At 40.2% G+C, this 23,403-nt stretch overlaps 1 protein-coding gene across 1 annotated transcript in view; it reads right to left on the reverse strand.

Moving 5' to 3' along the window:
- Positions 1-858: 858 nt before the first annotated feature.
- GALNTL6 (polypeptide N-acetylgalactosaminyltransferase like 6) overlaps positions 859-23,403 on the reverse strand; it is an 861,777-nt gene continuing 839,232 nt past the window's right edge. The window contains exons 11-12 of the mRNA XM_054576052.1: positions 16,778-16,927; positions 859-1,026 (exon numbers count right to left, since the gene is read on the reverse strand). Coding sequence (XP_054432027.1) covers positions 859-1,026; positions 16,778-16,927 — 318 coding nt within the window. The remainder of the gene's footprint in view (positions 1,027-16,777; positions 16,928-23,403) is intronic.

Genomic DNA, 23,403 nt, shown 5'->3' on the forward strand with positions numbered 1-23,403 from the left:
TAAAAATAGATTTCCTAAGGAAATCCCTCTCCTAAATCTTACATGGTTTTGCTGCTCCTGTGAAATCTTTCTCTTTGGAGTAACTTGGTAGCATAGTGTTTTGTTTTTGTTTTTAAACTGGATTCATACAAGGGCACTGAATTAGAACTTCAGCTGATGGGTGGAGCATGACCTTTTATGAACAATAATTTACTTCTGTTCTAAAAGGAAAATGGCCAATGCAAGAATGGAAACACTGGAAGCTCATTTCATGATGTAATTTAAGTCTTACATTAGATAGCACACCTTCATTAAAAACAAAACAAAACAAAACAAAACAAGAAAACAGAATGGCATGAGCACTCTAAAATCATCTGCAGCACTTTTAAGGGTTAAACCTGCTTAACCCATTCTTAGTTGGAGAATGGCACCAAAGAGTACCGCTCACCCCTTCAGTGCGGCTAGTCCTGTACCTGTGGTGTCTTCAGGTTGTTAGAGCAGTCATGCACTCTACTGCCACCCCCCTCCCTCCCAAATGATAGGATCCATTCATAGCTACTCACTACTGCAGGATTTGACCTGAGAAATGCTAGGATTTGTTAACTCAGCAGTTGTTTCGAAAAGTCCCTAAATAATCCTCGCCCTTGGCCAGCAAGGGAACTGCTAGTCTCAAGTGCTCAGAAGCAGCTGGTGAGGTTCTCAGCCAAGTTCTTCAGATGCAGGAAGTGCTCCAGGACAACCTACTTTGATGCGGCATTCACGAAACTTGAAACCAGGCTTCCTAGATCTAGGAAATGTTATTCCTGACTCCTTCGACCCAGACGCTGGCAAAAAGTCAGTTTTTAGAATCTGTAGGTAATCACTCTTCCTTCTTTTTTTCTAGGAGCTGGCATGGTGGTTAAATTTTTCTAAAACAGTCATATTAATATGTTCAAAAATCCACTGCTGAGTCTCAGATAGAGGGTCACATCTGGCCATGAAAATCTTCTTCTCTGCAGGGTTGCAATCCATGCAGCTGTTGCTCACAGGATGGAATAGTGTTCTGTCCTGGAGAGATCAGAAAGAAACGACTGACATAATACATGGTGAATGGTTAGAGCCCAAGATATACAGAGGAAGCAAAATACTCCTGTTTATATTTCAGTCTATACCCTTAGTGTGAAAAGGAAACTATGTCCCAAAGCAAACAATAGAGGTTGAGTTGCCACATGGAACATGATTCCCTGGAATCCATTGGTATTAGGTAGGGTTTCCAAGTAGGTTCAATCAGAAGCAAAGAACTCATTCATTCACTGATTTTTTTTTTTTAAAGCAATCCATCCTTTTCTACTATGTGGTAGGCATTTTGCTTTTTTGCTTGAGTTTTGAAAATAGTAAGCATGTGAAGTTGCTTTTCAAGTAGATAATAAGAGTTAATAATAATCTACTTATTTGGGGAGATGCATGTATACAGAAATGATAATATTTGTCTATAAACAGCAACAACACATACACAACCAGAAGAGTCATATTTTTTTTACCCTTGTACTGGAGCCTCTAAAAATCAGAAGGGGAAATACAAAAGAAACAGGAAGTAAATCAGCTAGGTGCTCCGTTGCCCTGATTGGAAGATGAATATGGGGAAGCAGATAAATGACGCGCAGGCAATCTTTCAACGTACAACCTCAAATTTGCTAGCACGTGAACTTCAGGCACTTCTCAACCTCTTTATTGCCATTCCTGTGGTGCAATTCTTATTGTTTTCTGTAAAGTGGAGGAGGTAATGTCCACTTTTTAAAAAAAAAACGGTCACTAAGTACAAGACAAAGATAACAGCTCTGTGAATGAAAGGTATTAAAGGGCACAGAGTGTAAGTGGCGAACAAGTCACTATCTGATTAGGCTTTATTAACGCACACCCCCTTTTATTGTGCAGGTAGGAAAGAGAAAGTTAATGCTAAGAGAAAAAGATCCTTTCTTAACTAGTAATAAAACTTTGTCTCTTACAATGTCTATGTTAAAAAAGAAAAGGGCCAATAATGTGTAAATACTTCCCCAAATCATTGCTTAAATTTTAGATCAAAGAATGTTTTATTATTTAGCTTAGGAAATGTTTAGAAGTTCTGATTATTTTCTTTAACTGGGGAATATTAGACTTGCAATGCTTTTAGAATTTAGGAGTTATTCAGGCACCCTATGTAAATACTTCTGGATTGCTCCTGGATGTTAAGACTCCACCAGCTAATATTTAATGTCCTTTTAGGGCCTGGATGTTTGCATAGTTATGCACTGTGTGAAGGGAGGAAGAAGAAAAGAAAAAAGGCAGCTGCCAGCAATTTAGTTTTCATGTTTCTATTTTCAGTGTAAACAAAGAGCTATGGCTAATACAAAGGCTCACTCTTCTGTTCTCTTTAACGTTTCCTGAGATTATTGTGGATTTTACTTTCCTTACACAAAGAGGGTTCCTGAGGCCTCCTTTCCAGTTTCTTCGCCTCCTGCTTCGCTAGCTAACTTGGCTGCTCTTTGACTCCAAGACAAGTTCTGGGGGCTCTCACCTCCTTTGGTGGAGGGAGCAGATTCTGGGAGGAGGGGAGTGCCCTGCCCCTCACCCACAACCCCTGTCTCTCGGGGTCCTTCTTGCCCTCACAGATCCCTTCTGACAGCCACCTGGCCCTTCAGGCAGCAGTCTCCTTCACCTCCTGGCTTTCATCCTTCCCAGCATCTCCCCTGCTCTGTCTGCCCCCAGGTTAGCTGCACGGGCCTAATATATTTAGATCTGTTTTGCACAGAGTACTCTTAAGCTGTTGAAATTCGTGAAAATTAATTCTGTGGACCTGCTAAATTCTAATACACTCTGTGCCAGGTATAAGTACTTCTTTCCTCCTTTAACTATCTGTGTTTCTTCCTATTGTTACCTTTATCAATAGCTTAGGAGGGGGCCTCCATATGTTTGCAGTTTTCCCCCCAAAGCATATATTTCCATGAAAGCTTAAAAAATGAGAAAAGGAGTAGAACATGTTTCTTTTCTCTTCCCTTCACCAGTTTGTGTACCTCAGTGCGGATGCACAAGCCAAACCAGATTTTCTGAACATTTTATTTTTTCCAACCCTATTTTTGGAGCCATAAGGTGATCATATTTTTGCAAATCTTAAATTGGAACACATGCTCTGACAAGTACAGGTATACTAATGGGGCCAACCAGGCAGGATATGCAAATTCAGCACTACCCTGACAAATCTAGAGTGTGTTTTTTGTTATTGGACTTTATGTTCTCATGAAAGTTGAAAAGTTGAATTTCCTAAATCTATCTATGCCTGAGAAACTTCATCAGTAAAATGAGGGGGTGGATAAGATTGATCTCTAAGGTCTCTCTCAGCCATAAAATTGAATGATGTACATTTTATTCCCAAGTTCACTCACAACAGAGACGAATGACGGAACATCAAACCAGTGGCTATCAACAGAAGCAGTGGACCAACAGATTGATTGCTCTCTGGTTGTAGACTGAGTTCTGCTCACCCATGTCTTTGCAGTGAGCAGTAGGTACTAGAGGTGAAGCTTCTGGAAGTATCTTCAGCCTTCCCCAGAGCATGTATTTTCCAGTTTTGACCTTGGGGGCTACATAATTGGCATCTTTATTTTTCTACTCAGCTAAGCTTTTTGATGGCTAAATGTCTTTCCTGCTGCTTTTTCCTGGCCGGAATTAAGTCAATGGATTGAGTAAATGTTGGTGAATATGGTCTTTTGCTCTGTGACAGTTTTTTACTCCTCTACCCTTCATGTCCTCCATCATGACAAGAGATGGCTGTAACAGAACTGAGTACTGTTTTTTCTTTGCAATAGACTTCTCAATGCTTTGGCGAGTCTGTCCTCCATCACAATTCTCCTCAAAGGGCTCTTTTAACTGATAAGTTTTTTGTTCAGTCCTGAGAGAAGGCATAGCATATGCTCTGGCTGTTCAAAATGTAATTGCAGCAAACTGCCTCTCTTATACTCCTCCCACTTTCCCTCACTTCCTCCCTCGTTGTTTTTGTTTGTTTTTTGTTTTCGCCTAAGGAATTAGAAATCCTTGAACAGGAAATGAAAACGTTCATATGCAGATTTGTAGACCCACCCTTCATGACCAAATCAGGTCAGGTAAAGGGCCTGGGTGCTGGCCCACCAGTCCCGTTGGGAAAGGTGTGGGTGGGGTTTTTCAGGAAGCTCACTTGAAAGGGGCGCCTCTTCCAAACAGGCCTATGATTTGATTGGTTTCTGTGTTATATTTTGTGGTGTTCATAGGTCAGCATTAAATCTTATTAGATTCCATACTTTTGTAGGGTCTGAACACTGAAAGAATGAGTACGATGTAGGAAACATTCCACAATCTGGACATATGAAAAAAACAAACACCACAGATGCAAAGACAATAAAACAGGTGGGTGAGTTCATAATGTATAGGAAGATGATACTGAGACTAAAACTCCGCACTGTGGGAAGGGACGCAACCCAGTGCCGGGGAAAGGGCTGGGATCTTGTTCCATAGGGAATTTGGGTCAATTCCAGTCATGCCCCTTACTGTTGTGTGACCTTAAGCAGTTACTTAATTCTCTGAACTTCAGCTTCCTCATCTGTAAAATATAGACATACTATTGCTTCACGAGTGTGTTGTGAGGATAAGAGTAAATATATGTAAAATCACTCATACAATGTCCTACATAAATGACTAAGTAATAAGGATTCCACTCTCCATTTCTCTTAACTTATTTTTAGTCAGGGAGCATTCCCCAATTCTAAAAATCAGAATGCACTAACCATCTGGTTTGTGACTAGCTCTTCATGACCAAATTGAATTTTCTGAAATCCTGGCAAAATAGAATTTGCAAAAATTAGCACCTGCCTCTACCAGTTACCTAACTTGATAAACCAGTCCCTTTTGTGTTGCACAAAAGGCCTTGTGGAACAAAGGTCATTGATGGCTCTAGAAGGAGCTCCTCTGTGTAAGTTGATCAGTTTGTAATATGATCTATGGATTTGTGCCATTTCCTTGAAATACAACATTATTCAGGTCAGTTGAGTTACCTCTTATTTTCTGGTATGTACTAAGAGACAGACATAGAAAGATATCATAAGATGTGTTCCCCCAACCCAAGAAGTTGGGGAAACAAATACGTAAACAAGAACTGTTTGAAGTAAAAAGTATCAATACGAGGGGGACTAGAATGGATTAGGATATTTCAGACATAGGGAAGAACATGTGAAAAGAGAGTTATAAAGTAACATGTACATCTATGCATTCAGTTTATTCAACAAAAATTTATTTGGCACCTACTTTTTCTCAGGCACTGTTTTAGGTAGTTAGAATATATCAATGAACTTTATAAGACAAAATAACTCCCTGCCTTCTGGAACTCACATGTTGCAGAGAGGGGTATGGGGTGGGACAGCAGGGAACTGACCATAAATGATGAGCGTAACAGGTAAAATGAATAACCAGTATGCAAAACTAAATAGAGTGGCAAAGGTAAACCTCACCGAGAAGGGAACACTTGGGTAATCTTGAAGAAGGTGAAGGAACTAGCCAGGCAAATATCTGGGGGAAGAGGGTTCTAGACATAAGGAACAGCCAGTGCATATGTTCTAAGCGAGAATGAAGAGGCTTGGCTGGTGTGGCTCAGTGGACTGAGCACCGGCCTGTGAATCAAAAAGCTGGTGGTTCGATTCCCAGTCAGAGCACATGCTTAGGTTGTGGGCCAGGTCCCCAGCTGGTGGTGTGTGAGAGGCAACTGAATGATGTATTTCTCGCACATTGCTGTTTCTCTCCCTCTCTTCTTTCCCCTCTTGCTAAAAGCAAATAAATAAAATATTTAAAAAAAAATAATGCACAGAGGTGGGTTAGAGAAACAGTGAGGAGGGGTGAGGAAGAGTGGTAGGAGATGATGTCAAAGGTAATGGAGGGCAAGATCATGTGCTGGCGGGGACCAGCAGGTCATCTGGTAGGGCTGGGGCACAAGGAGCAAGCTGGAGAGTTCCAGATAATGATACCATAAAGAGAGTCATGAAGAGACTGGTGTCCAATGCTGAGGCTTGGTTTTTCATGCAAGTGTTGGGGGCGGGTGGTCACTGGAGGATTTAAAACAGTAGAGCCACAGGATCTATATTTTGGGTGGAAGGTGCTAGCGGCAGTGAGAATGGATGGGGAAGGAAGGCATTGGACTGTAGCCAAGAGAACAGTAGGTGGCTACTGCAATCATCTGGACTTAAGCTTAGGCAAAAGCAAAAGCAATGAAGGATGAGTTGGAGGTGATCCAAGAAATGATGTGAGAAATATTTGAGAAGCAATATATAGGGCTGCCTGATTAATGGGATGTGGGGGTAGAGGGAAAAAGTGGATGAATAGAGGAAAAGCAGTGCTGAGGTAAGAGCTGCAGAAAAAGGAACAGGATTGGGCTAGCGATGACAATGATTTCTGCTTGAGCTATAATGAGTAGGAGCCATTTCTGCAACATCCAGTTTTAGATGCCCAGTAAGCAGCTGGATATAGACTGGACCCCAGTAAGCAGCTGGATATAGACTGGACCCTCTATGTAAACGGGGTAGAATTGAATTGCTCCCTCCTATTGACTATTCATTTCTGTGTACCATACATTAAAAGATAATGCTTTTGTGAGAGAAAACTCCTTAGACCCCATGCCTTTTGTGTCTTATACAAATACAGGAGGACAAAGGTTTGGAATTATGAGGCTAGTTTTAATCCTAGCTTTATGTCTGACAATAATCTTTGATGGTCACTTTGTTTGTGAGGGATTTAGGTTTTTCTATCTGCTGAATGAATGGGGTGAGAGGAGGAAAGTGGGATGAAATAAGGGATAAAAAATATCTGCTCTCACACACCCTAGTGTTGTGGTAAAGGACAGGGAAGTTATATGAATATCCTGTGAGTTCTAGAAGAAAAAAATTAGGTGGGTTTTGTCTGCCTATCTGTACTGTTGGCATCTGGGAGAATGCAAATAGCCCCTTGACAGACATAACAAGGACAGGGCAGTCTTACTGTCTATTTTTTCATATTTTTTCTTTGACATGTAGAATTCCTCAAAGGAGGAGAAAACTGGTCTTGCATCAATGGCTAATTTCACTAATCACAGCTTACACTTCTTAGTGTTCCGACCCTGGTGTGTGACCTGAGGCCGTGCTAGCTAAGGTGGACCTCCAAAGCCTCCTCTTGTCCCTCTCAGTGGCTCTTCTGGGATAGAGGCAAGCAGTATGCATGCATGTATCCTCAATTCTCCTCAGAGCAGCCATCATCATTTTAAAAAACCTATTCTGATTTGTCATGTTCCTGTCTTTCAGACCATTCAAAGACTCCCTAGTTTCTTAGCAAAATTCTTAGCATGGCCTATCAGGTCTTCTATGGTCCTGTCCTTGGTCAGATGTCTGTCCTTCTAGTTCAAATTTTCCCTCACACTCATACCTTTCAACTGGCTTCTCTTTGACCTTCCAAGAAAACCGAAATCTTGCCTACCTTGGGGCCTTTGCACAAAGCTGCTCCTTCCATCTGGGTGCTTTTTCCCTAACACCTTCTTCACTATCTAATTCCTACTCATCTTTTAGGTCTCCACTGAAAATCTTGTCAGAGAAGCCCTGCTTACCTCTCTGACTTGAGGAGAGCCCAGTGTTTCATGTTCTCAGGTTGTCCTGTACACGTTGTTTATTTAATTATTTTGGTTTGCTTCTCTACTAGCCTGAAAAGTTCCCAGAGTAGACAACACCTACGTGTTCTATAGCTTGTTTCCATCTGTCCATAGCTTTTTATCTCCCTTCAGTAAACTTTCCGGGAGTCATGTGAACACCATCGTAGCTGCTGTTTATTGAATATGTATCTGCGTCTGGCAGTGCTGAATGTTCTACCCAGATTTTCTCATTTTATCTACCTAAGCCACACAAGCAACCTGAAGAGATAGCGAATGTGGATGAATGGGAGCTAGGCTCATCTATTCATTCAACAAATACTAATTAAGTACCTCCTATGTGCTAAGCAGCATTTTAGGTTCTGCACGACAGAAAGCAGAGAAAGATCCCTGGTCTCATGGAATTTACGTTCTGATACTTAGCAATAGGTAAAATGGTATAGAAATGTACAGTATAGAAATATGACTAATTAACTCATCTTTTTGTGCATGTACATTTGGAGAGCTAAAATCAAATCAGAAGATAGTTTGTTGAGCACATGGAATAGTATAGCTAACATTAATTGAATTCTTATTAAGTACCATGTTCTGGGTTCATTTAAATTTCATTTAATCATTACAATAATTTTTTTTTTTTAAAACCCAACTGTACACTGCTTTTAGCAGATACTTTTACAATAATCTTCTAAGGTAGAAACTATTATCCCCATTTTAAAATGAGGAAGAAGAAGCACATAGTAATATCCCAAGGTCCCAGAGTTAGTACCCACAGTAAAGCCAGAGCTCACATCTCAGGTCCCTGGGACTGAGAGCCTGTGCTCTTGACCTCTGAGTTGCTTCATTCCTCTTCTTGCCTGAGCCAGCTAGCAGGCCTGTTCCAACCTAATACCTGCTCAGTAGGGAGAAATTGTTCTAATTAGCAAGCTAATTTAATTTTTTTATAGTTCCAATTACTAAGATTCTTTTGTTTGTCAGTCTAGATCTTGGCAGGCGATCAATTCAGGGAGTCTTTATCCTTATGTTAGGGGCCGAGCGAGTCTGTGATGAAGCCTTTTCTTCTCCTGAGTGGCCCGAGAATGGCAGTTAATCATGCTAGACAAGACGGTGGCCAGTAGGGATATTGCCAAGTCACCCAGAGATGGCAAAAGTTAAAAGGTTGTGGCAACTGAGTGACTTTAGCAAGATTAGACATACAGGTGAAAACAATGGGAAGATAATATGATTGAAAAGGGAGCTTCAGTGCCAGAGTGAAAACATTCCCCTCCTGGGAGATATCCTCCCTCTTCTTTGACAAGGTGGCTGAATCATCAATTTGAATTGAAAATCATAATTTCTTAGGGTGTTATGACCAAAGTCTCCTACTGCAAATACAGTATGATGTAGACAGCATGCATATGGTTTTCAGTAAGATGTTTGAAAAGTCCATCTTTGTTTGGTCAAGCTAGAGAAATGTGGGCTCTAAGATATTGCTATTATGTGAATTTGTATTTGGTTTAGTAACTTCATCCAAATGATGCTCATTATGGATCAATGTCCTCTCTATTATACACTAGAGGGCTCAGTTCTTGGCCTTGTGCATTGGGATCAACAATTTATAATAGTTTAGGGCATAAATGCATGCTGTGATGGAAGGTAAACTAGTTCACTTGCTCATAAGTTACATCAAAGAGTCAAATCCAGGTTGGGATAAATCTGGTGACATAGAAGTTAATAGAAAAAAATGAATAACTACACTAGTATTACAGATGAACTGTACAGTACGATACCACAGCGATGTTTCTGTGTCACAGAACATGAAGAAAGACTGTGGGTTACTTGAACAGTTTTTTTAAATGAAAGCTCATTAAAAAGCCCAAATATGTGAAGTTAAGGCAGAAAATCAACCATCTCAAGCTAGATGAACAGAAATCTATTGCTCATAACCAAAGGATACTATAAACTTATGACAAAGGGTGCTAGAAGCTCATTCTACTTCTTTCTTTATTTTTTTGTTTTGTTAAAACACACCTAGAATACCATGTTCTGTTCTGGGTATCATTGCTCCCTAGGACTACCTGGAGTACATTAGGAGTGAGTGCCCAGGACATTAATTGAAATCGACCCAAATTAAGTCATAAAGAATAGTGGCAAGAAACTGGGTCGTTTAGTCAGAAGTAAAGAGTAAAGATCAGGCAAGCGTTGTCAAATATTTGGGATCTGTCTCCAGCAAGATGGATTAAATTTAATCTGTGTAGTACCAAGGGCAGGAACAAGTTTTTAATTCTTGGGACTGTCCAGGTACGAGTGGGCTGGCCTGGGGTAGTGTGACTGCCTCAGTCCAGGATTTTGTGATAAGGCTTCATATATCAATAGCAAAGTTGAATTACTTGCCTTTTAATTAAACTCTTTGTATACATTTTCCTCATTTTTTGGTCCAGAATCAATAGCTAACCAGAGTGATTTAAAAATAACAACCTTGTGGCCTTCCATCTGGTATCTCTGTTGACCAGCAGGATTTTATGGGCAGAGAGGCCAAAGCCTTGGCATATATCATAAGCTACAATAAATAGTCAAATGCAGATACATGCCAAAAATTCCACCCACTCACTTTTTAAGCCAATGTGACTATGGCACTCTTATCAATTTAGCCTGAAAGGTACTTTCTTATCGCTATTTTTTGTTTGGTGTTATTTCTAAGCCCTTTTTATGGAAGTTAAATGATAAGAACACTCCAGTTAGCAACTAAGAAAAATAATTTAAATCTTTTGCTTTTGGTGTTTAGTGAGGCTGTGTATGTAGTTCTAAGATGAGGAGATGTGTTAAGTTTTATCCAGCACAGCTTGGGGTTCATAAAGGAAGGAGTTATTTCAATAATTGAATCCAATGGTTCTTAAAGCTATTTAAATAATGCTTATTTAGGAACTTCTACACATGAGCTATTAGGCAGGCCATATAGAAATACAAGGAAAAGTTTCTGTCCCTATACAGTTAACATCTATAGGGGGGTACTGAGTAGGCATGATACAATGTTACAGTTGCACAGAAAGGAACAAATGGTATAGAAACACAGTGGAAGGGCCAACTCCAACTAAAGCAGGAGTAGGGTAAAGAAAGTAGGTAAAAATTTGAACTAGAAAATGACTCTCCATCTGACTGCCCATTTGAACACTTGTTGGAGCTTTCCCAACACATCAAAACCTAGGCCCCAGCCAATTTTTTTTGCCAGCAGCACAGTGCCTTAACCAATGTTCTTCTACACATCTTGACACCTGGTCCTTCATAGTGTTTGACACTTGTTCTTTTTGTCCTTTTTCTTCTTTAACATTTTCTTGGCTAATCTTGGCCCTTTCATTTCCATATAAATTTCAGAATCAGTTGGTCAATTTCCACAAATAAACCTGCTGAGATTTTTATTAGTTTTGCATTAAATCTACCCCCCTATGTGAGAACTGACATCTTCACAATGAAGTCTAATTGTTCTTCATAGATTGTTCTACCAAGGATAATTGGATATATGTTTTAAATTTTAAAAAACTTAAAAAATAAATTTCTCTTATTGATGGTTTATAGTTTTCTGTGTAAAGGTCTTGCACATGTGTTTTGAGATTGATTCTAATTTGATGCTTCTCAGAGTGATCAAATGGAATCATTTTTGAATTTTATTTTCTATTACTTTATTGCTAGTATATAGACAATTGCCTTTCTTATATTTATGTTGTATGCAGGACTATGCTAAATGCACTTATTAATAGTTTAAATGTATAACCTTTTGGATTTTTTTATATACCTACTATGTCAACTATGAATAGAGTGTTTAATTTCTTCCTTTCCAACTCTTACACATTTTAATTGTTTGATTTTGCCTGATTGCTCTAGGTAACTTTCCTGTACAATGATAAATAAAATAGATGATAGCAGACATCATATTTTATCCCCAGGCTCTAGAGGAAAACTTTAGCATTTCACCATTAAGAGTGATGACGGTTGTGGGTTTTGGATATACCTCTTACTAGATTAAGTTAGTTTATGACTATGATTGATAAACTAAGACTATTTAGTCAGACGGTAAAAACCTGAGGATTCATGAAGCATCCCATGTATATAAGGCCCCTTGACTTGTGAAAAAGGGGCGACTTCTGTGGAGTGGGAAAAAATTCTCTCTTAATAAATGATGATTGATTGATTGGATATAAATATGAAAAAAGAATAAACTTCCTCTTACACTGTATACATAAAAATAGTTCATGAAATTATATACCAAAGTGTATGAGAAGATTAAACAATAAAGATTCCAAAGACAGATTAGAAGTCTGTCTCCATGACTTTGATGTGGGCAAAGATTTCCCAAACAGGACACAAAAAAACATGAACTGTGAAGAACAGCACTTCATCAAGATTACTCCACAAAACAGGAAAGCGAAGACATTGGTCAGAGTAAGATATTTATAATAAACACATCTAACAAAGAACTTACATATATGTATGTATGTCTATCCTCCCAAAAATATGTAAAAAAAAAAAAGCCATCCAGATAACCAATGTTAAAAATAATCGAAAGGCTCACATCCTTCACAGAGATGATACCCAAAACAGCTGACAAACATGTGATATCATACCACAATCTCAGAATGAAACAGGGAACTGGAAAAGAAATTGATGAAGCTAAGTGCTGGCAAGGACTGTGGAACAATTAAATTCTCAGGTAGTACCTGAATGGCTCTTCAGGCCTCACCATGTTTCCGTGCCTGCTGGCCCAACTTGCAGGAGTTGGCTGCCGTGTCTGTTTTCCTCAGGGCTTTCTCTGATTTTAAGAACAGCTCTATCTGTGACAGCAGTAGCCCAGAGGTGTCAGAGAATGACCCCCTCTCCCCCCAGGAGTAATCCTCACAAAGAACCACAAGGAGTGGTGTACGAATGCCCTAACCCCCTTGCTGCTGGATGTGTCTTCTGTACCCTTTCCGGGGACCTGCAGCAGGCTTGAGCCTCATTGCCCACAGTAATACTTCCTTGATAAAGTACTTTTTATTGACTACCATACTTCCCCATTTTACTTTCCCATTTTCTACGAAGGTTTTTTAGACCGTCTCCCAAAGCTACCTGTACTCAAATTCTCATTTCAGGGTATACATCTGGGAAAACTAAATAAAAAATGTTTACTTAAAAAGAAAAAGACTTGATAGTTCTGAATTTCCAGGGGGTATAACAAGAGTCAACATTACTTAGGATAGATTGCTGTAGTGATACAGTGTATTAGGATATAGCTCACTGCTACTTTCAATGTAAAAATTGCATTTGTCAAATACAGAGGTGTAAATTTGATCATGTCATCAGAAACTGTGTTAGAAATTTTACATGGTTTATCGCACTTAATTACCCTCCCTATTATGTTGATGAGGAAGTTGAAAATCATAGATGCAAAATAACTCAAGATCACATTACAGTTTCAGAGCGAATCAGCAAGTATTAGGCCTGATAGGCAACCTTTATGTTTACCAGACTGTGAAGGGTCAGGATTAGAAGTGGGAGTGAAGGCACTTTACTTTTTATTTGATAGCAAACCAGGTGAAGCTGTAAAACACAACATGCAAGGACAGATGTTAGAAATTCCCTCTGACTTCAGGACGGAAGCGGGGTCGGAGGGGAAAGGGCCCATGAGGCAGGGTGGCCTTTCGGGGTAAGATGTGAAGGGCTGCAGCTAGGGCGGGGCTGCAGGAAGCCAAAGAGAGGAAGGATATTTCAGCTCTCAGCCAGGGGACGGGATTGACAAGTCTTAGTGGCCAGTGGGATGTAGGGGCTGAAACAGAGAGAAGACAGTTTCTTGTTTCGGATGTTGGTTGATGATTTAAATATTTTTACTGAGGTCACATCAACAATTCCTTGCTCTCGTAACAGGGGTCCCCCTGGTGGTAAAAGAAAACCAAGACTGGGATTCCTCCTCCTGGGAACCTCCTCCTGGGGGACACAATTGTGATACTGAGCCTGGTTACAAGACCCTAGTGCAGGAACCCCCTTCTTGTTGTGTGTGTGGCAGCAAAGACTCACATCTAAAATGTACTGAAAGCTGAGGGGAATGAGTGAAGGTGGTTCAAATGCACAGACTCCCAGTTATAAGATGAGTAAGTTCTGGAGGTGTACGTACAGCATGGTGATTATAGTTACCAAGACTGTATTGCATAGTTGAAAGTTGCTAAGACAGTAGCTCCTAAAAGTTCTCACTGCAAGGAAAACTAACTTGTGACTATGTGAGGTGATGGATGTGTTAACTAAACTTCCTGTGGTAATCATTTTGCATTACATACATACATCAAATCATTATGTTGTATACCTTAAATGCATACAGCGTTTTATGTCTCAATACAGCTAGAAATTACATCTCAATAAAGCTGGAAAAAAATCTTCCTGAATAAACAGCAACAACTGAGAGCTGATGGCTGCGAGTGGGTCAGAAAGTGAGGCCTGACAACAACCTTCGCCCACTAAAGCAAGGTTGCTTCTGGCCAAGAAATTTCCATGTAGCCCTGAATGGGGTTGGCTGTTGGGTGGTGCTGAATCCAACAAGCATCGGGAACTCTCCCGTTATTGATCTGATTTCTAGGAGCATGACGTAGGAAAGAGTGGAGTCTTTATAGCCAGATACACTTGTGCCTGCATGTTGGCCCTGCCACAAATCTGCTAGTATAAGCTTCTTCCTCTATGAATTATACCTGCTGGTACCGGGATAGTTGTGAGGTTTGAGGGAGCATGTGTGATGCGCTAGTCCTATGCCTCCTTAACAGCTGGAGGTAAGGATTACTTTAGGAGCTCAGGAGAGGACCCACTGAGATCCTTTGGGCAATTAGAAGGGTCTTTGGGAATCCTGTTCGTTCATGAATATGCTAATAAAAAGGAGGCAATTCCAAAGCTGACTCAAAATATTACCAAACTGTCTGAAGCCCCCAGGGCCAAAAAGTGAATCTAAACATACAAGGTAGAACCCCAGAAGCCTCTCTCTCTGTGGTTTCTCTCTTAATGCCTTGGGTAGAGTCTTTGAAATAGACAAGAAAATTTTCTAAAACAGGTACATTTGAATAGGCCTGAGTCATCGACTAAGATGAGATATTTCAGAAAATTTCCATTTCGAGCCTGCGGCATGTTTCTGATTATGTATAAATACCTTGCTTGTTATATAAATAAGTGGTGAGTGTAACCTTTTGCTAAGTAATGCAAAGCAAATAGCCACAAAGAAGATCTGAGGAAAGAGCCACAACCTAATTGCATCTAGCGGTCCCCTTTCACAGGTCCCTGAGGATCCTGGACAGGTTTCAAGTGTTAAAGCTGTAAGTTACCTCTTGAAATCCCCACAGCTGTATCTGTCTCCCCAGGAGCTCTGTGTGCATAGGTATTAGTTGGTCTTACCCGTCTGTAAGCTTTTGTAAGCCCCTAATGAAATCAACCGCATTGCCTGGGCTTAACAGCATGTTATTGAGTGTTATGTCTCTCATGCTATAAACGTACAGTTGTGAGAAGCAGGCTGTTCATTAGGGACCACCAGCATACTAGGCAAATGGCGAATCAGGTATTTCATTGATGTGCCCAGAAAGTGACTTCTTAAAGGTCAGACTAGAACCAAACCAAACCACACCAAACAAAAAAACAAATCAACAAACCGAGTCAAAGCAGAAAAAAAAAATTTCTTATTGAACCACACATAGACTGGGTCATAGTGAATAGCAAAGGGTTTGACAAGATTAATTATTTATGATGTATTCCAAAAGGAAAACAGTGAGGTTCTCCTATTGTAGTAATTTCCCCATATTATATCCGAAGCCATATTCTTATTAGCTCTTTTGATTTTAAATTGTTTTGAGGAAAGGTATAGCAACTGGCATTTCATATTTTTTCTGGACACATGACCATAATCTGCCAGATAATATGGTGGGTATAATGTTGTGAGTGTAGTTTTCGGTACCAGAGAGCTTGTTATGTGAGGAAATAGAGAAGAACACCAGTGGTGGCCCCATGTTAATTCTCTGCAGATTTTTCCCGTTTCCTTTTTGTCATTTCAGGGGATACTGATGTTACCTCAGCCACCGGAGAGCAAAAGCTCCTGATTGAAGTGGTGGGTGTGACGTTTTTCTCACGGCCCGGGGTAAGGCTGGCTCGTGCCCGCGCGGCCCCGGCCAGCAGAGGGCGGCCCTGGCCCTGAGGGCTGGGAGCAGCTGTGTAACCTTGAGCGGCGGGACACAGCTCGTGGAGTATTTGCTCACTGGAGTCGAAGTCCTGATTGAAAAACTAAAGAATTTTTTTAAATGGATAGTATTTATAATAAAAATTTAATGGCTCTTTATTTTATCAAGTCAATAAAATGTGATATTTATTTTTGCACTGTTTTTCCTATCATTCAACGGTAACTTCGTCATTCTTTAAAATTTATATCCTTCAAATAAGTTCTCCTTTGCTGTATGTAGGGGGGGGTTTTGGCTAAATTATAAATAGGTCACTTCCTGCATAAGGGTTTCAACAATTACATCTACATAAATGTATAATTATTTATGTAACTGTACTTGTTCTAACCCAGACAGCTCCCAAGCATAGGAGCCTGGGGTGTATAATAAATGAATAGATGTGTTAATCTCTGTGTGTGTGTATGTGTGCGAGAGAGAGAGAGAGAGAGAGAGAGAGAGAGAGAGAGAACTGGGTTCTTAAAAAGTACACCTACGTTCACTGTTTATTGGGTTTGCGGTCCCTCCGTCGCAGAGGTGTCTGCGTTAGGACTCGTCCCTTCCCGGACGCGCTAGGGTTCTGGTGCTGCGCCTTTGGCCCAGGGAGCCAAAAGTACAAATAAGGAGGTTCCAGGTAGAGGCCAGAAGTAACAGAGGATTGTATGAAGACAGGGGAGGGAGGAGGCAGAAGAACTCTTCAATGAAGTTCTTTACATTCTTCATTTTGATAAAATGCTACTGGGTAAAATGCTACACAGTTAGCCGGCTGCGACCGGCGCACGCAAACCAAGCAGAGCCCCGAGCCTGCCGCCTCCCACGCGCTCTATCTTCCCCCTGATCTCCAAGGGTGGGAGCCAAATACGAATACACATGTCCGGGCAATAATTTCCACCGCACAGTGTGTTTTAAAAAGGAAACGGAGCAAACTGTGAGCCCGGCAGTTCGCGAAGGCCCGCAGCGAGCGGACTCTTACCTTGCGGTGGCCCCAGAGCTGGTTCCCCTTCATGCCGTGACAGTCGTAGAGAGTGACCGGGCTGCTGTGGGAGACCGCGTCGAAGCAGAACTTGCGGGTGTGCAGCGGCTCCCCGGGCCGAATGTCTTCTCTCCACCCGAAAGTAAAGAGCTAACAAAGCGACAGTAGCAGAAAAGCTGCAGTGAGTTTAACTGGGAGAGATCTGAGAACCAGGGGAGCAATTTAGATTTGTTTTATGATTTACAGGAAAAAACTATGTCTCCTGATAATAGAGGTGTCAAGAAACCTCTATCTTGTATCCTGAAGGGCCGCAGCAGCTGCGCCTTTGGCCCAGGGAGCCAAAAATGCAAATAAGGAGCTTCCAGGTAGAGGCCAGAAGTAACAGAGGATTGTATGAAGACAGGGGAGGGAGGAGGCAGAAGAACTCTTCAATGAAGTTCTTTACATTCTTCATTTTGATAAAATGCTACTGGGTAAAATGCTACACAGTTAACCTAAATGAGCAGATTGGGAAGAGACCAGGAGTAGAGTTGAGCTGTATTGAAGCTAGTGACTTAAAAAAATTGATTTAAATGAAAGCTAAGCTTGATGAAGTAAAGAATTGGCAAATTAATTTCCTGGGGTTGATAAGAGTAATTATGCAGGGCAATGTTTTGACTTGTACCTCACAGTAGAGTACAGTTCACACACACCCACACTCACACACTCTTCCCCTCCCTGAACTAAAACAAGTTTCATGGACTGATATTTATCCTCACTGTATTTAATAGACTCTGATATTCCATCTGACTTTATCCTATCCTAGTCTATTCTATCCTATTAGCTGCTGGTGATGTGCTAAATTAATTATACAATGTATTAAATTTCAAAAACCCCACCATATTCTTGCAGGGAAGGTGTATGTTCTTGAGTTTGACCTGGAAAACCATTCGAGGGGTGCAGTAGGAAAAAATCCTTGAGTGGGAAGATGAGCCTTATGATTAATTCCAATTCTAAAAGTTCATTAAGGTTATGTAATTCTTACTATAGGACTTAAGGCAGGCCTGGTTGTATAAAACCAAACTGAGAATCGCAAAATAAAGGGGTGTCACGGAGTCCCTGCTGATAGAGAAACAAGCACAACCAACCAGGCCCTCAGTATATTTCGGTTTTTAAGTCCTACCCAGGAAATAAAATGTAGAGAATCTGGCAAAATTCTGAGGGTGGCTAACAAAACTAGTTAAATGGTGGGGAAACTGCAGAAAACTTGAAAGAACTGGGGTAAGTGGTCTAAAGAAAATCAAAGGAATTATCTAAATCAAACATATGGAAGTTGGAAGTTGATTAAGTAATGGCAAGTAACTGTAATTTGTTTCCCCTCAAGCCAGGATAGAAGAGAATGTTTTGAATAGGACAAAGAATTTTTAGGTTAGTCATTTAAAATTGATTGATAAAGAAGAATTGTAGGGTCTCTTTTCCTTCATTCCCCCCGCCCCCGCCCCCCCCCCGCCTTGTTTGTTTAAATATGATTGTGGACAGAGGCATTTTTAGATTCATTCAAATTCTGTGCAGGAGAATGACTTCTCAAGGAAAAATGTCTTCTTAGTGTTTCTGATTTTGATCGCTCCCCTCAACTCACAACTCTGAGCTCCTGTTACCCTATAACTCTGTCTTGCCCATGTTCCTCTTTTACCCACCTCTTCAGCAGAGGTGTTGTTCAGGGTTCTTCCTTGGACCCTCTGCCCTTGCACCTTCTCTGGTTGGTCTTAAACATTCTCAGTAGTTCAGCTCTTGACAATGTGCTAATAACGCATCATCTGTGTTACATCCAACTCATGTAGGATTTTCCAACTGTATGTCCTATGGACATCTCAGATTCAACACATCCTAAATTTAATTGATTTTCTTCTCTTTTAAGTCTGTTTATACTCTTATATTTTGTTTCAGTTTATAGTCAGATCATTCACCTTGTCAACCTGGGAGTCTCTCATCTTTAACTCTTTCGTCTCCCTTGCCTTCTTCATCTAATCATTTACCAAGTCTGGTCATTTTTGTCTTCTAAACATTGCTGGAAGTATCTCTTCCCTTTTATTTCCACTACCATCGCTCTCAACATTTCTTGCCTAGACTACTAAAATGATCTCCTAGTTAGTTTCATTCCCACTTTCCTTTTTAAATTCCTTCCTATTTGTCCTCCATAGCCTCCAGAGAATTCTGTTTGAGATGTCTATTTGGGCATACTACCTCTCAACCAAAAATTCCATAATATTTTCATATAACCCTTAGAGAATAAAGTTCAAATTCTTTAACATATAAAAAACTCTTCACAATCTGGTTTTGCCTTTTCCAGCTGCATCTCTTCCCTATAGTCTATGTTCCAGCAACAATAAAACATTTACAGTCCCTTGCAATAACCAGGCTATATTTTTCCCTTCCGTGTCTTTTTTCAGGACAGCCCCTCTGGTTGTGTGGGGGATCCTGTCCTGTGAAGTCCCCCAGTTCACTGCAGGTGAACTAATGAGTTGTTCCAGACACCAATTGCCTGTCAATAAAAGGGGGTGGTGATTCCCTCTAGTGGAGAATGCCCTGAGCCCTTCTCTGAAATGGCTTTTTTTTAGAATATGTGCAGGGGTATACAGCATATGTGCAGAGCTTATCAATCTACGTCAGAGGGCAATAGATAACAATAAATCAGCCTTGGGTTAGGGTCTGTCAGGTATACTGACATCAGCTGGTCATTAAGCCAAAGGTCAGGGGCTCAAGGATCTTCTCTCCTGCTTTGAGACTAAACACTTGATTTTTCCTTATCAGGGCAGTGCAAAGCAGAGCAAGCTCTAGTAAATACAACACATTATGTAGGCCAGATTTCCCATGGGAACCCTTGGTGCTGTAGCTGTCTGGTCGACATTTACAGGCCATTTTCAAGGCCTGGCTTGCGTGGGGCTACAGCTCCCGATACCACACAAAGTGGTCTCCAGCATGATTGGAAGGCCAACCAACATTCACCAGTCAACCCAGTGAATGCTCATTAGTTTTAAGACATTCAGTTCAGCTGTCCACTCATCCGAGCAGTTTTCCTCTCTGAACGTCTTACTCCTGGCCACCGCCTACCTTGCTTCATCATGTTTGCTCATTTATGCTTCTGTGTCTCTCACTAGACAGTGAAATCTTTAATGGTAGGAATTGTATCTTTTTTTATCTTTGTGTTTCCAGCAACCTGAACAACTCATGACACATAATACATGTTTAATACAATTTCTACCAAATAAATAAAAACTTGCACTCATTATATTAACAGAAAGTGTATTGGCATAGTTGTCAAAATGAACGAATTAATCTTTTTTTGGTCCCTCAAAAGAATTTGTTCTGTTTGTGTCTAATTACAACAATATCAACCACACTGTTATTTGTCAAAATTTCAACTTCAATGATTCTAGGCTCAGCTATCTATTATTTCCTGGCCTATAAGCCTGCCATTGGCATTGATTAAATCTTTATTTTATTTAAATATCAAAGCTCCTTGTTATTATAAGCTGACCAGGCAACTCAGAAACCACTGGTCTTTATTGGTTTATCCATCTCCCTCTCTGTTGTTGTCTTTCTGCCTCTCTGTCTCTGTGTCTTTTTTTTTTTGGTTTTTAAACAGTATTTCCTCATTTAACATCATCAAAACCAACTTCACCATAGGCTAATTGATATAAAAAAAAGTTAAGTTCCCATGGCAACTCATCAACATTATAACAATACCATGTTGAACAAAACAACGTGATTTGAGGACCTGCTGTACCCTTAAAAGGCCAGAGCCTAAAGGGAAGGTAGTCATTACCTAGCACAGTCTCTTACACAGTTGAGGGAAAATCAGGCCTGCAAAGGTCAAATATGTTTATAGACAGTTTTTCTTACTTATTGCTTTCTTATATTTTACTTAACATTCAACACATTGATGTTAGGTTCAAAGGAATACCTATGTAAGGGCAAACTTACGCGGATTTGTCTGTTGGACAGATTTATTCATATATGTTCACAATTATATATCAGGGATTCCTTAGGTGACTTTTATTTCTTGTTTCGAGATGTGTAATTATAGGGCAACAATCATTCTTAGATTTGTAGACTGACTGTTAGCCTGTGCTCTTCTTCAGTGTTTTATGTATTATTGCCTTTGTTATTACCTGGTGATTACTCCCCTGCATCCAATGTGATATATCTTCAGATTATATCAATTGTTTTACTCTGCTGCCTCTACCATTAGGTGAAATTTTTTTCTCTTACGCTTTTGAAATGCATGCAGTTGCCATTTATCTTATCCTAATGGCCATGTCAAACCGATCAGGCATTGAGTGTTTCATTCATTATGCACACTTTTCTGTGTGCACTCTTGTCAAGGCAGAAACAAGCAGACATTATGAGAGCATTGTCACTGTTCGCATTGGGTGATGTTATTGTGACACTCATAGTTTGTCTTCCACCCTTGGGCTGTTCCTTACAGACAGAAGAATTTAGATTTCCTGGAAAATAACCCCTGATTCTTTTTCAACCTCCAATCCTTCAATTTTAGACCAAATTGACGTTAATTTCTCCACTTTCTTCTTTTAATTGATACTTTTGAATATCTATTCAGAATGATACGTAACGCACACGTCTTTGCTTCGACGTTAATTTGGTATGTGCAATGCCGCTTACAAATAAGCCCCCTAGACTTGGTACTGCAAATAATACGCTTATTATCGTAATCTTGCTACCTGGTTTGGGAAGATTTAAAATATTTTTATCTCTGTGGGTGGTGTTATTTAAATTCATTGTGATGTTGGCAGCTCTCTGAGATCTGCAGTGTGCTCTGTCCCGAGAGTGAGAGTACATCCCAGAATCTATCCTTTTACCACATGCAGGGACCTGCTCCTGTCTCTCTTGGCAAGTCTCCTCCCCAGGTCTTTGAAAGGGGGCATTTGTCTGCTACCTCAGCAGGACCAAGGCCGCTCCGCGGCAGTCAGTACTTCCTCCCCAGGATGTGCCCAGAGCCTGCTGCCTGGCCAAGGAGCCACAGGGCCCCTCTGCTCTTCTCCTTCCCTCCCCCCGCCCAACCCCTCCTCTCCTCTTCCCTCTCAGGGATTCATACTATAATGGCAGCTGGGGAGTATCCTTTTCAGACCTACAGTCCTATTTCAGTCTAATTTTAGTTTTCTGTCTTGGTCTGTAAAGGAAACTGAAAGCCAGCACACAATGCTACAGTCATATCAAGCAGCTAAATAAATGGCCCTGAAAAATGAATCAAAGACATTTGCTTCCTTCATAGAAGCCAAATTAGTCATCACTGGTGCTCTGCAACAAAAGGCATTTTCTTATCTATCAACACTTGAAGCTAAAACACAAAATTAACGAACAAGCAGAATAGAAACCGACTCATAGATACAGAGAACAGTTTGGTGGTCGCTAGATGGGAGGAGGGTTGGGGGATGGGTGAAAAACATGAAGGGATTAAGAGATACAAATTGATTGTTACAGAATAGCCATGGGATGTAAAGTACAGCATAGGGAATATAATCAATAATACTCATAACAATGTATGGTGCCAGGTGCGTATGAGATTTATCGGGATAATCACTGGTGTACACACCTGATATTGTATGTCAGCTATAATTGAAAAAATAAAAAATGATTTAAAAAAAGAATTAACAAGAAAAAGAGCACTTTAGGACTGCTATTCTAACTGGTAGTTTCTCCCCCTTCAAATTTGAAATATTTCCCTTGCAATGAACTCACTCAGCAGTTTTCTAAGGTCTTAGAAAGACGGATGATTGTGGTCTTAAATGGGAGTGTTCCTATTTCATATACCTTTCTGCAGCGTTTGCCAATTACCTGTTATCCAGTTGTTCGGATTCATGTGTGTCCGTGTTGAAGAATGAAGTTTGAACTTGTCTTCACTAGAAACACTGGTAATAAATATTTTTTCCCTCAACTAAAAAAAGAAAAGGTGCTTCAATAGACTCTCCTGTGGTCCCCATGTGACTATTGTGCTCATTTATTCACTTGTTTTATTTTTGCCATTTTTAATAAAAAGGATTATTTCAACTCTAATAAGCGTCCCTTTTGTGTTCTATGAATGCTTTTGAATTAAAAAGAATACCTATAAATCCCCTGTCCTGATATACTGCTTTTCTCATTCAGGAATTTAAATCTACATGTGAAAGAATGAGACCTAATTCTTATGAGTCATTGAGTAATATATTGAATAAAGCTTACCGTTAATTACTGGAAAACAAAGCAGCTTGTAATGTTTTCACCTCCAAGTCAATATAGCGTGATACATATTTCAAATGTGATTTATTTTTCACCTCCTGTAAACCTTGTTTAATCTTCCTGTAGCTCTGTTTGCAGTCTCTAGGGACTGCAAATCTTTTTAAAGAGATTTATTAACTGGCCTCTTCAGCTTTTCTTATGTCTGCTTATCTAGTGCTGCCCTCTGCTGACAATTCCTTGAATTACATGCCATAGTTCACAGTTTGGTCTGAGGGGGGAGAAAAATGAAACAATTTTAAAAGTGTATGCTATGGAGTTGGTTTCTATATATTTATTTTCAGCAATTAAATGAAATCTGAGGTCCAGAGCATATTTCATTCTAGAACACTCCAGGGGATTGAAAATATTAA

The sequence above is a fragment of the Pteronotus mesoamericanus genome, unplaced genomic scaffold (assembly GCF_021234165.1).
Source record: "Pteronotus mesoamericanus isolate MK-2021 breed Mesoamerican mustached bat unplaced genomic scaffold, CSHL_Meso_final contig_32, whole genome shotgun sequence".
NCBI lineage: Eukaryota > Metazoa > Chordata > Mammalia > Chiroptera > Mormoopidae > Pteronotus > Pteronotus mesoamericanus.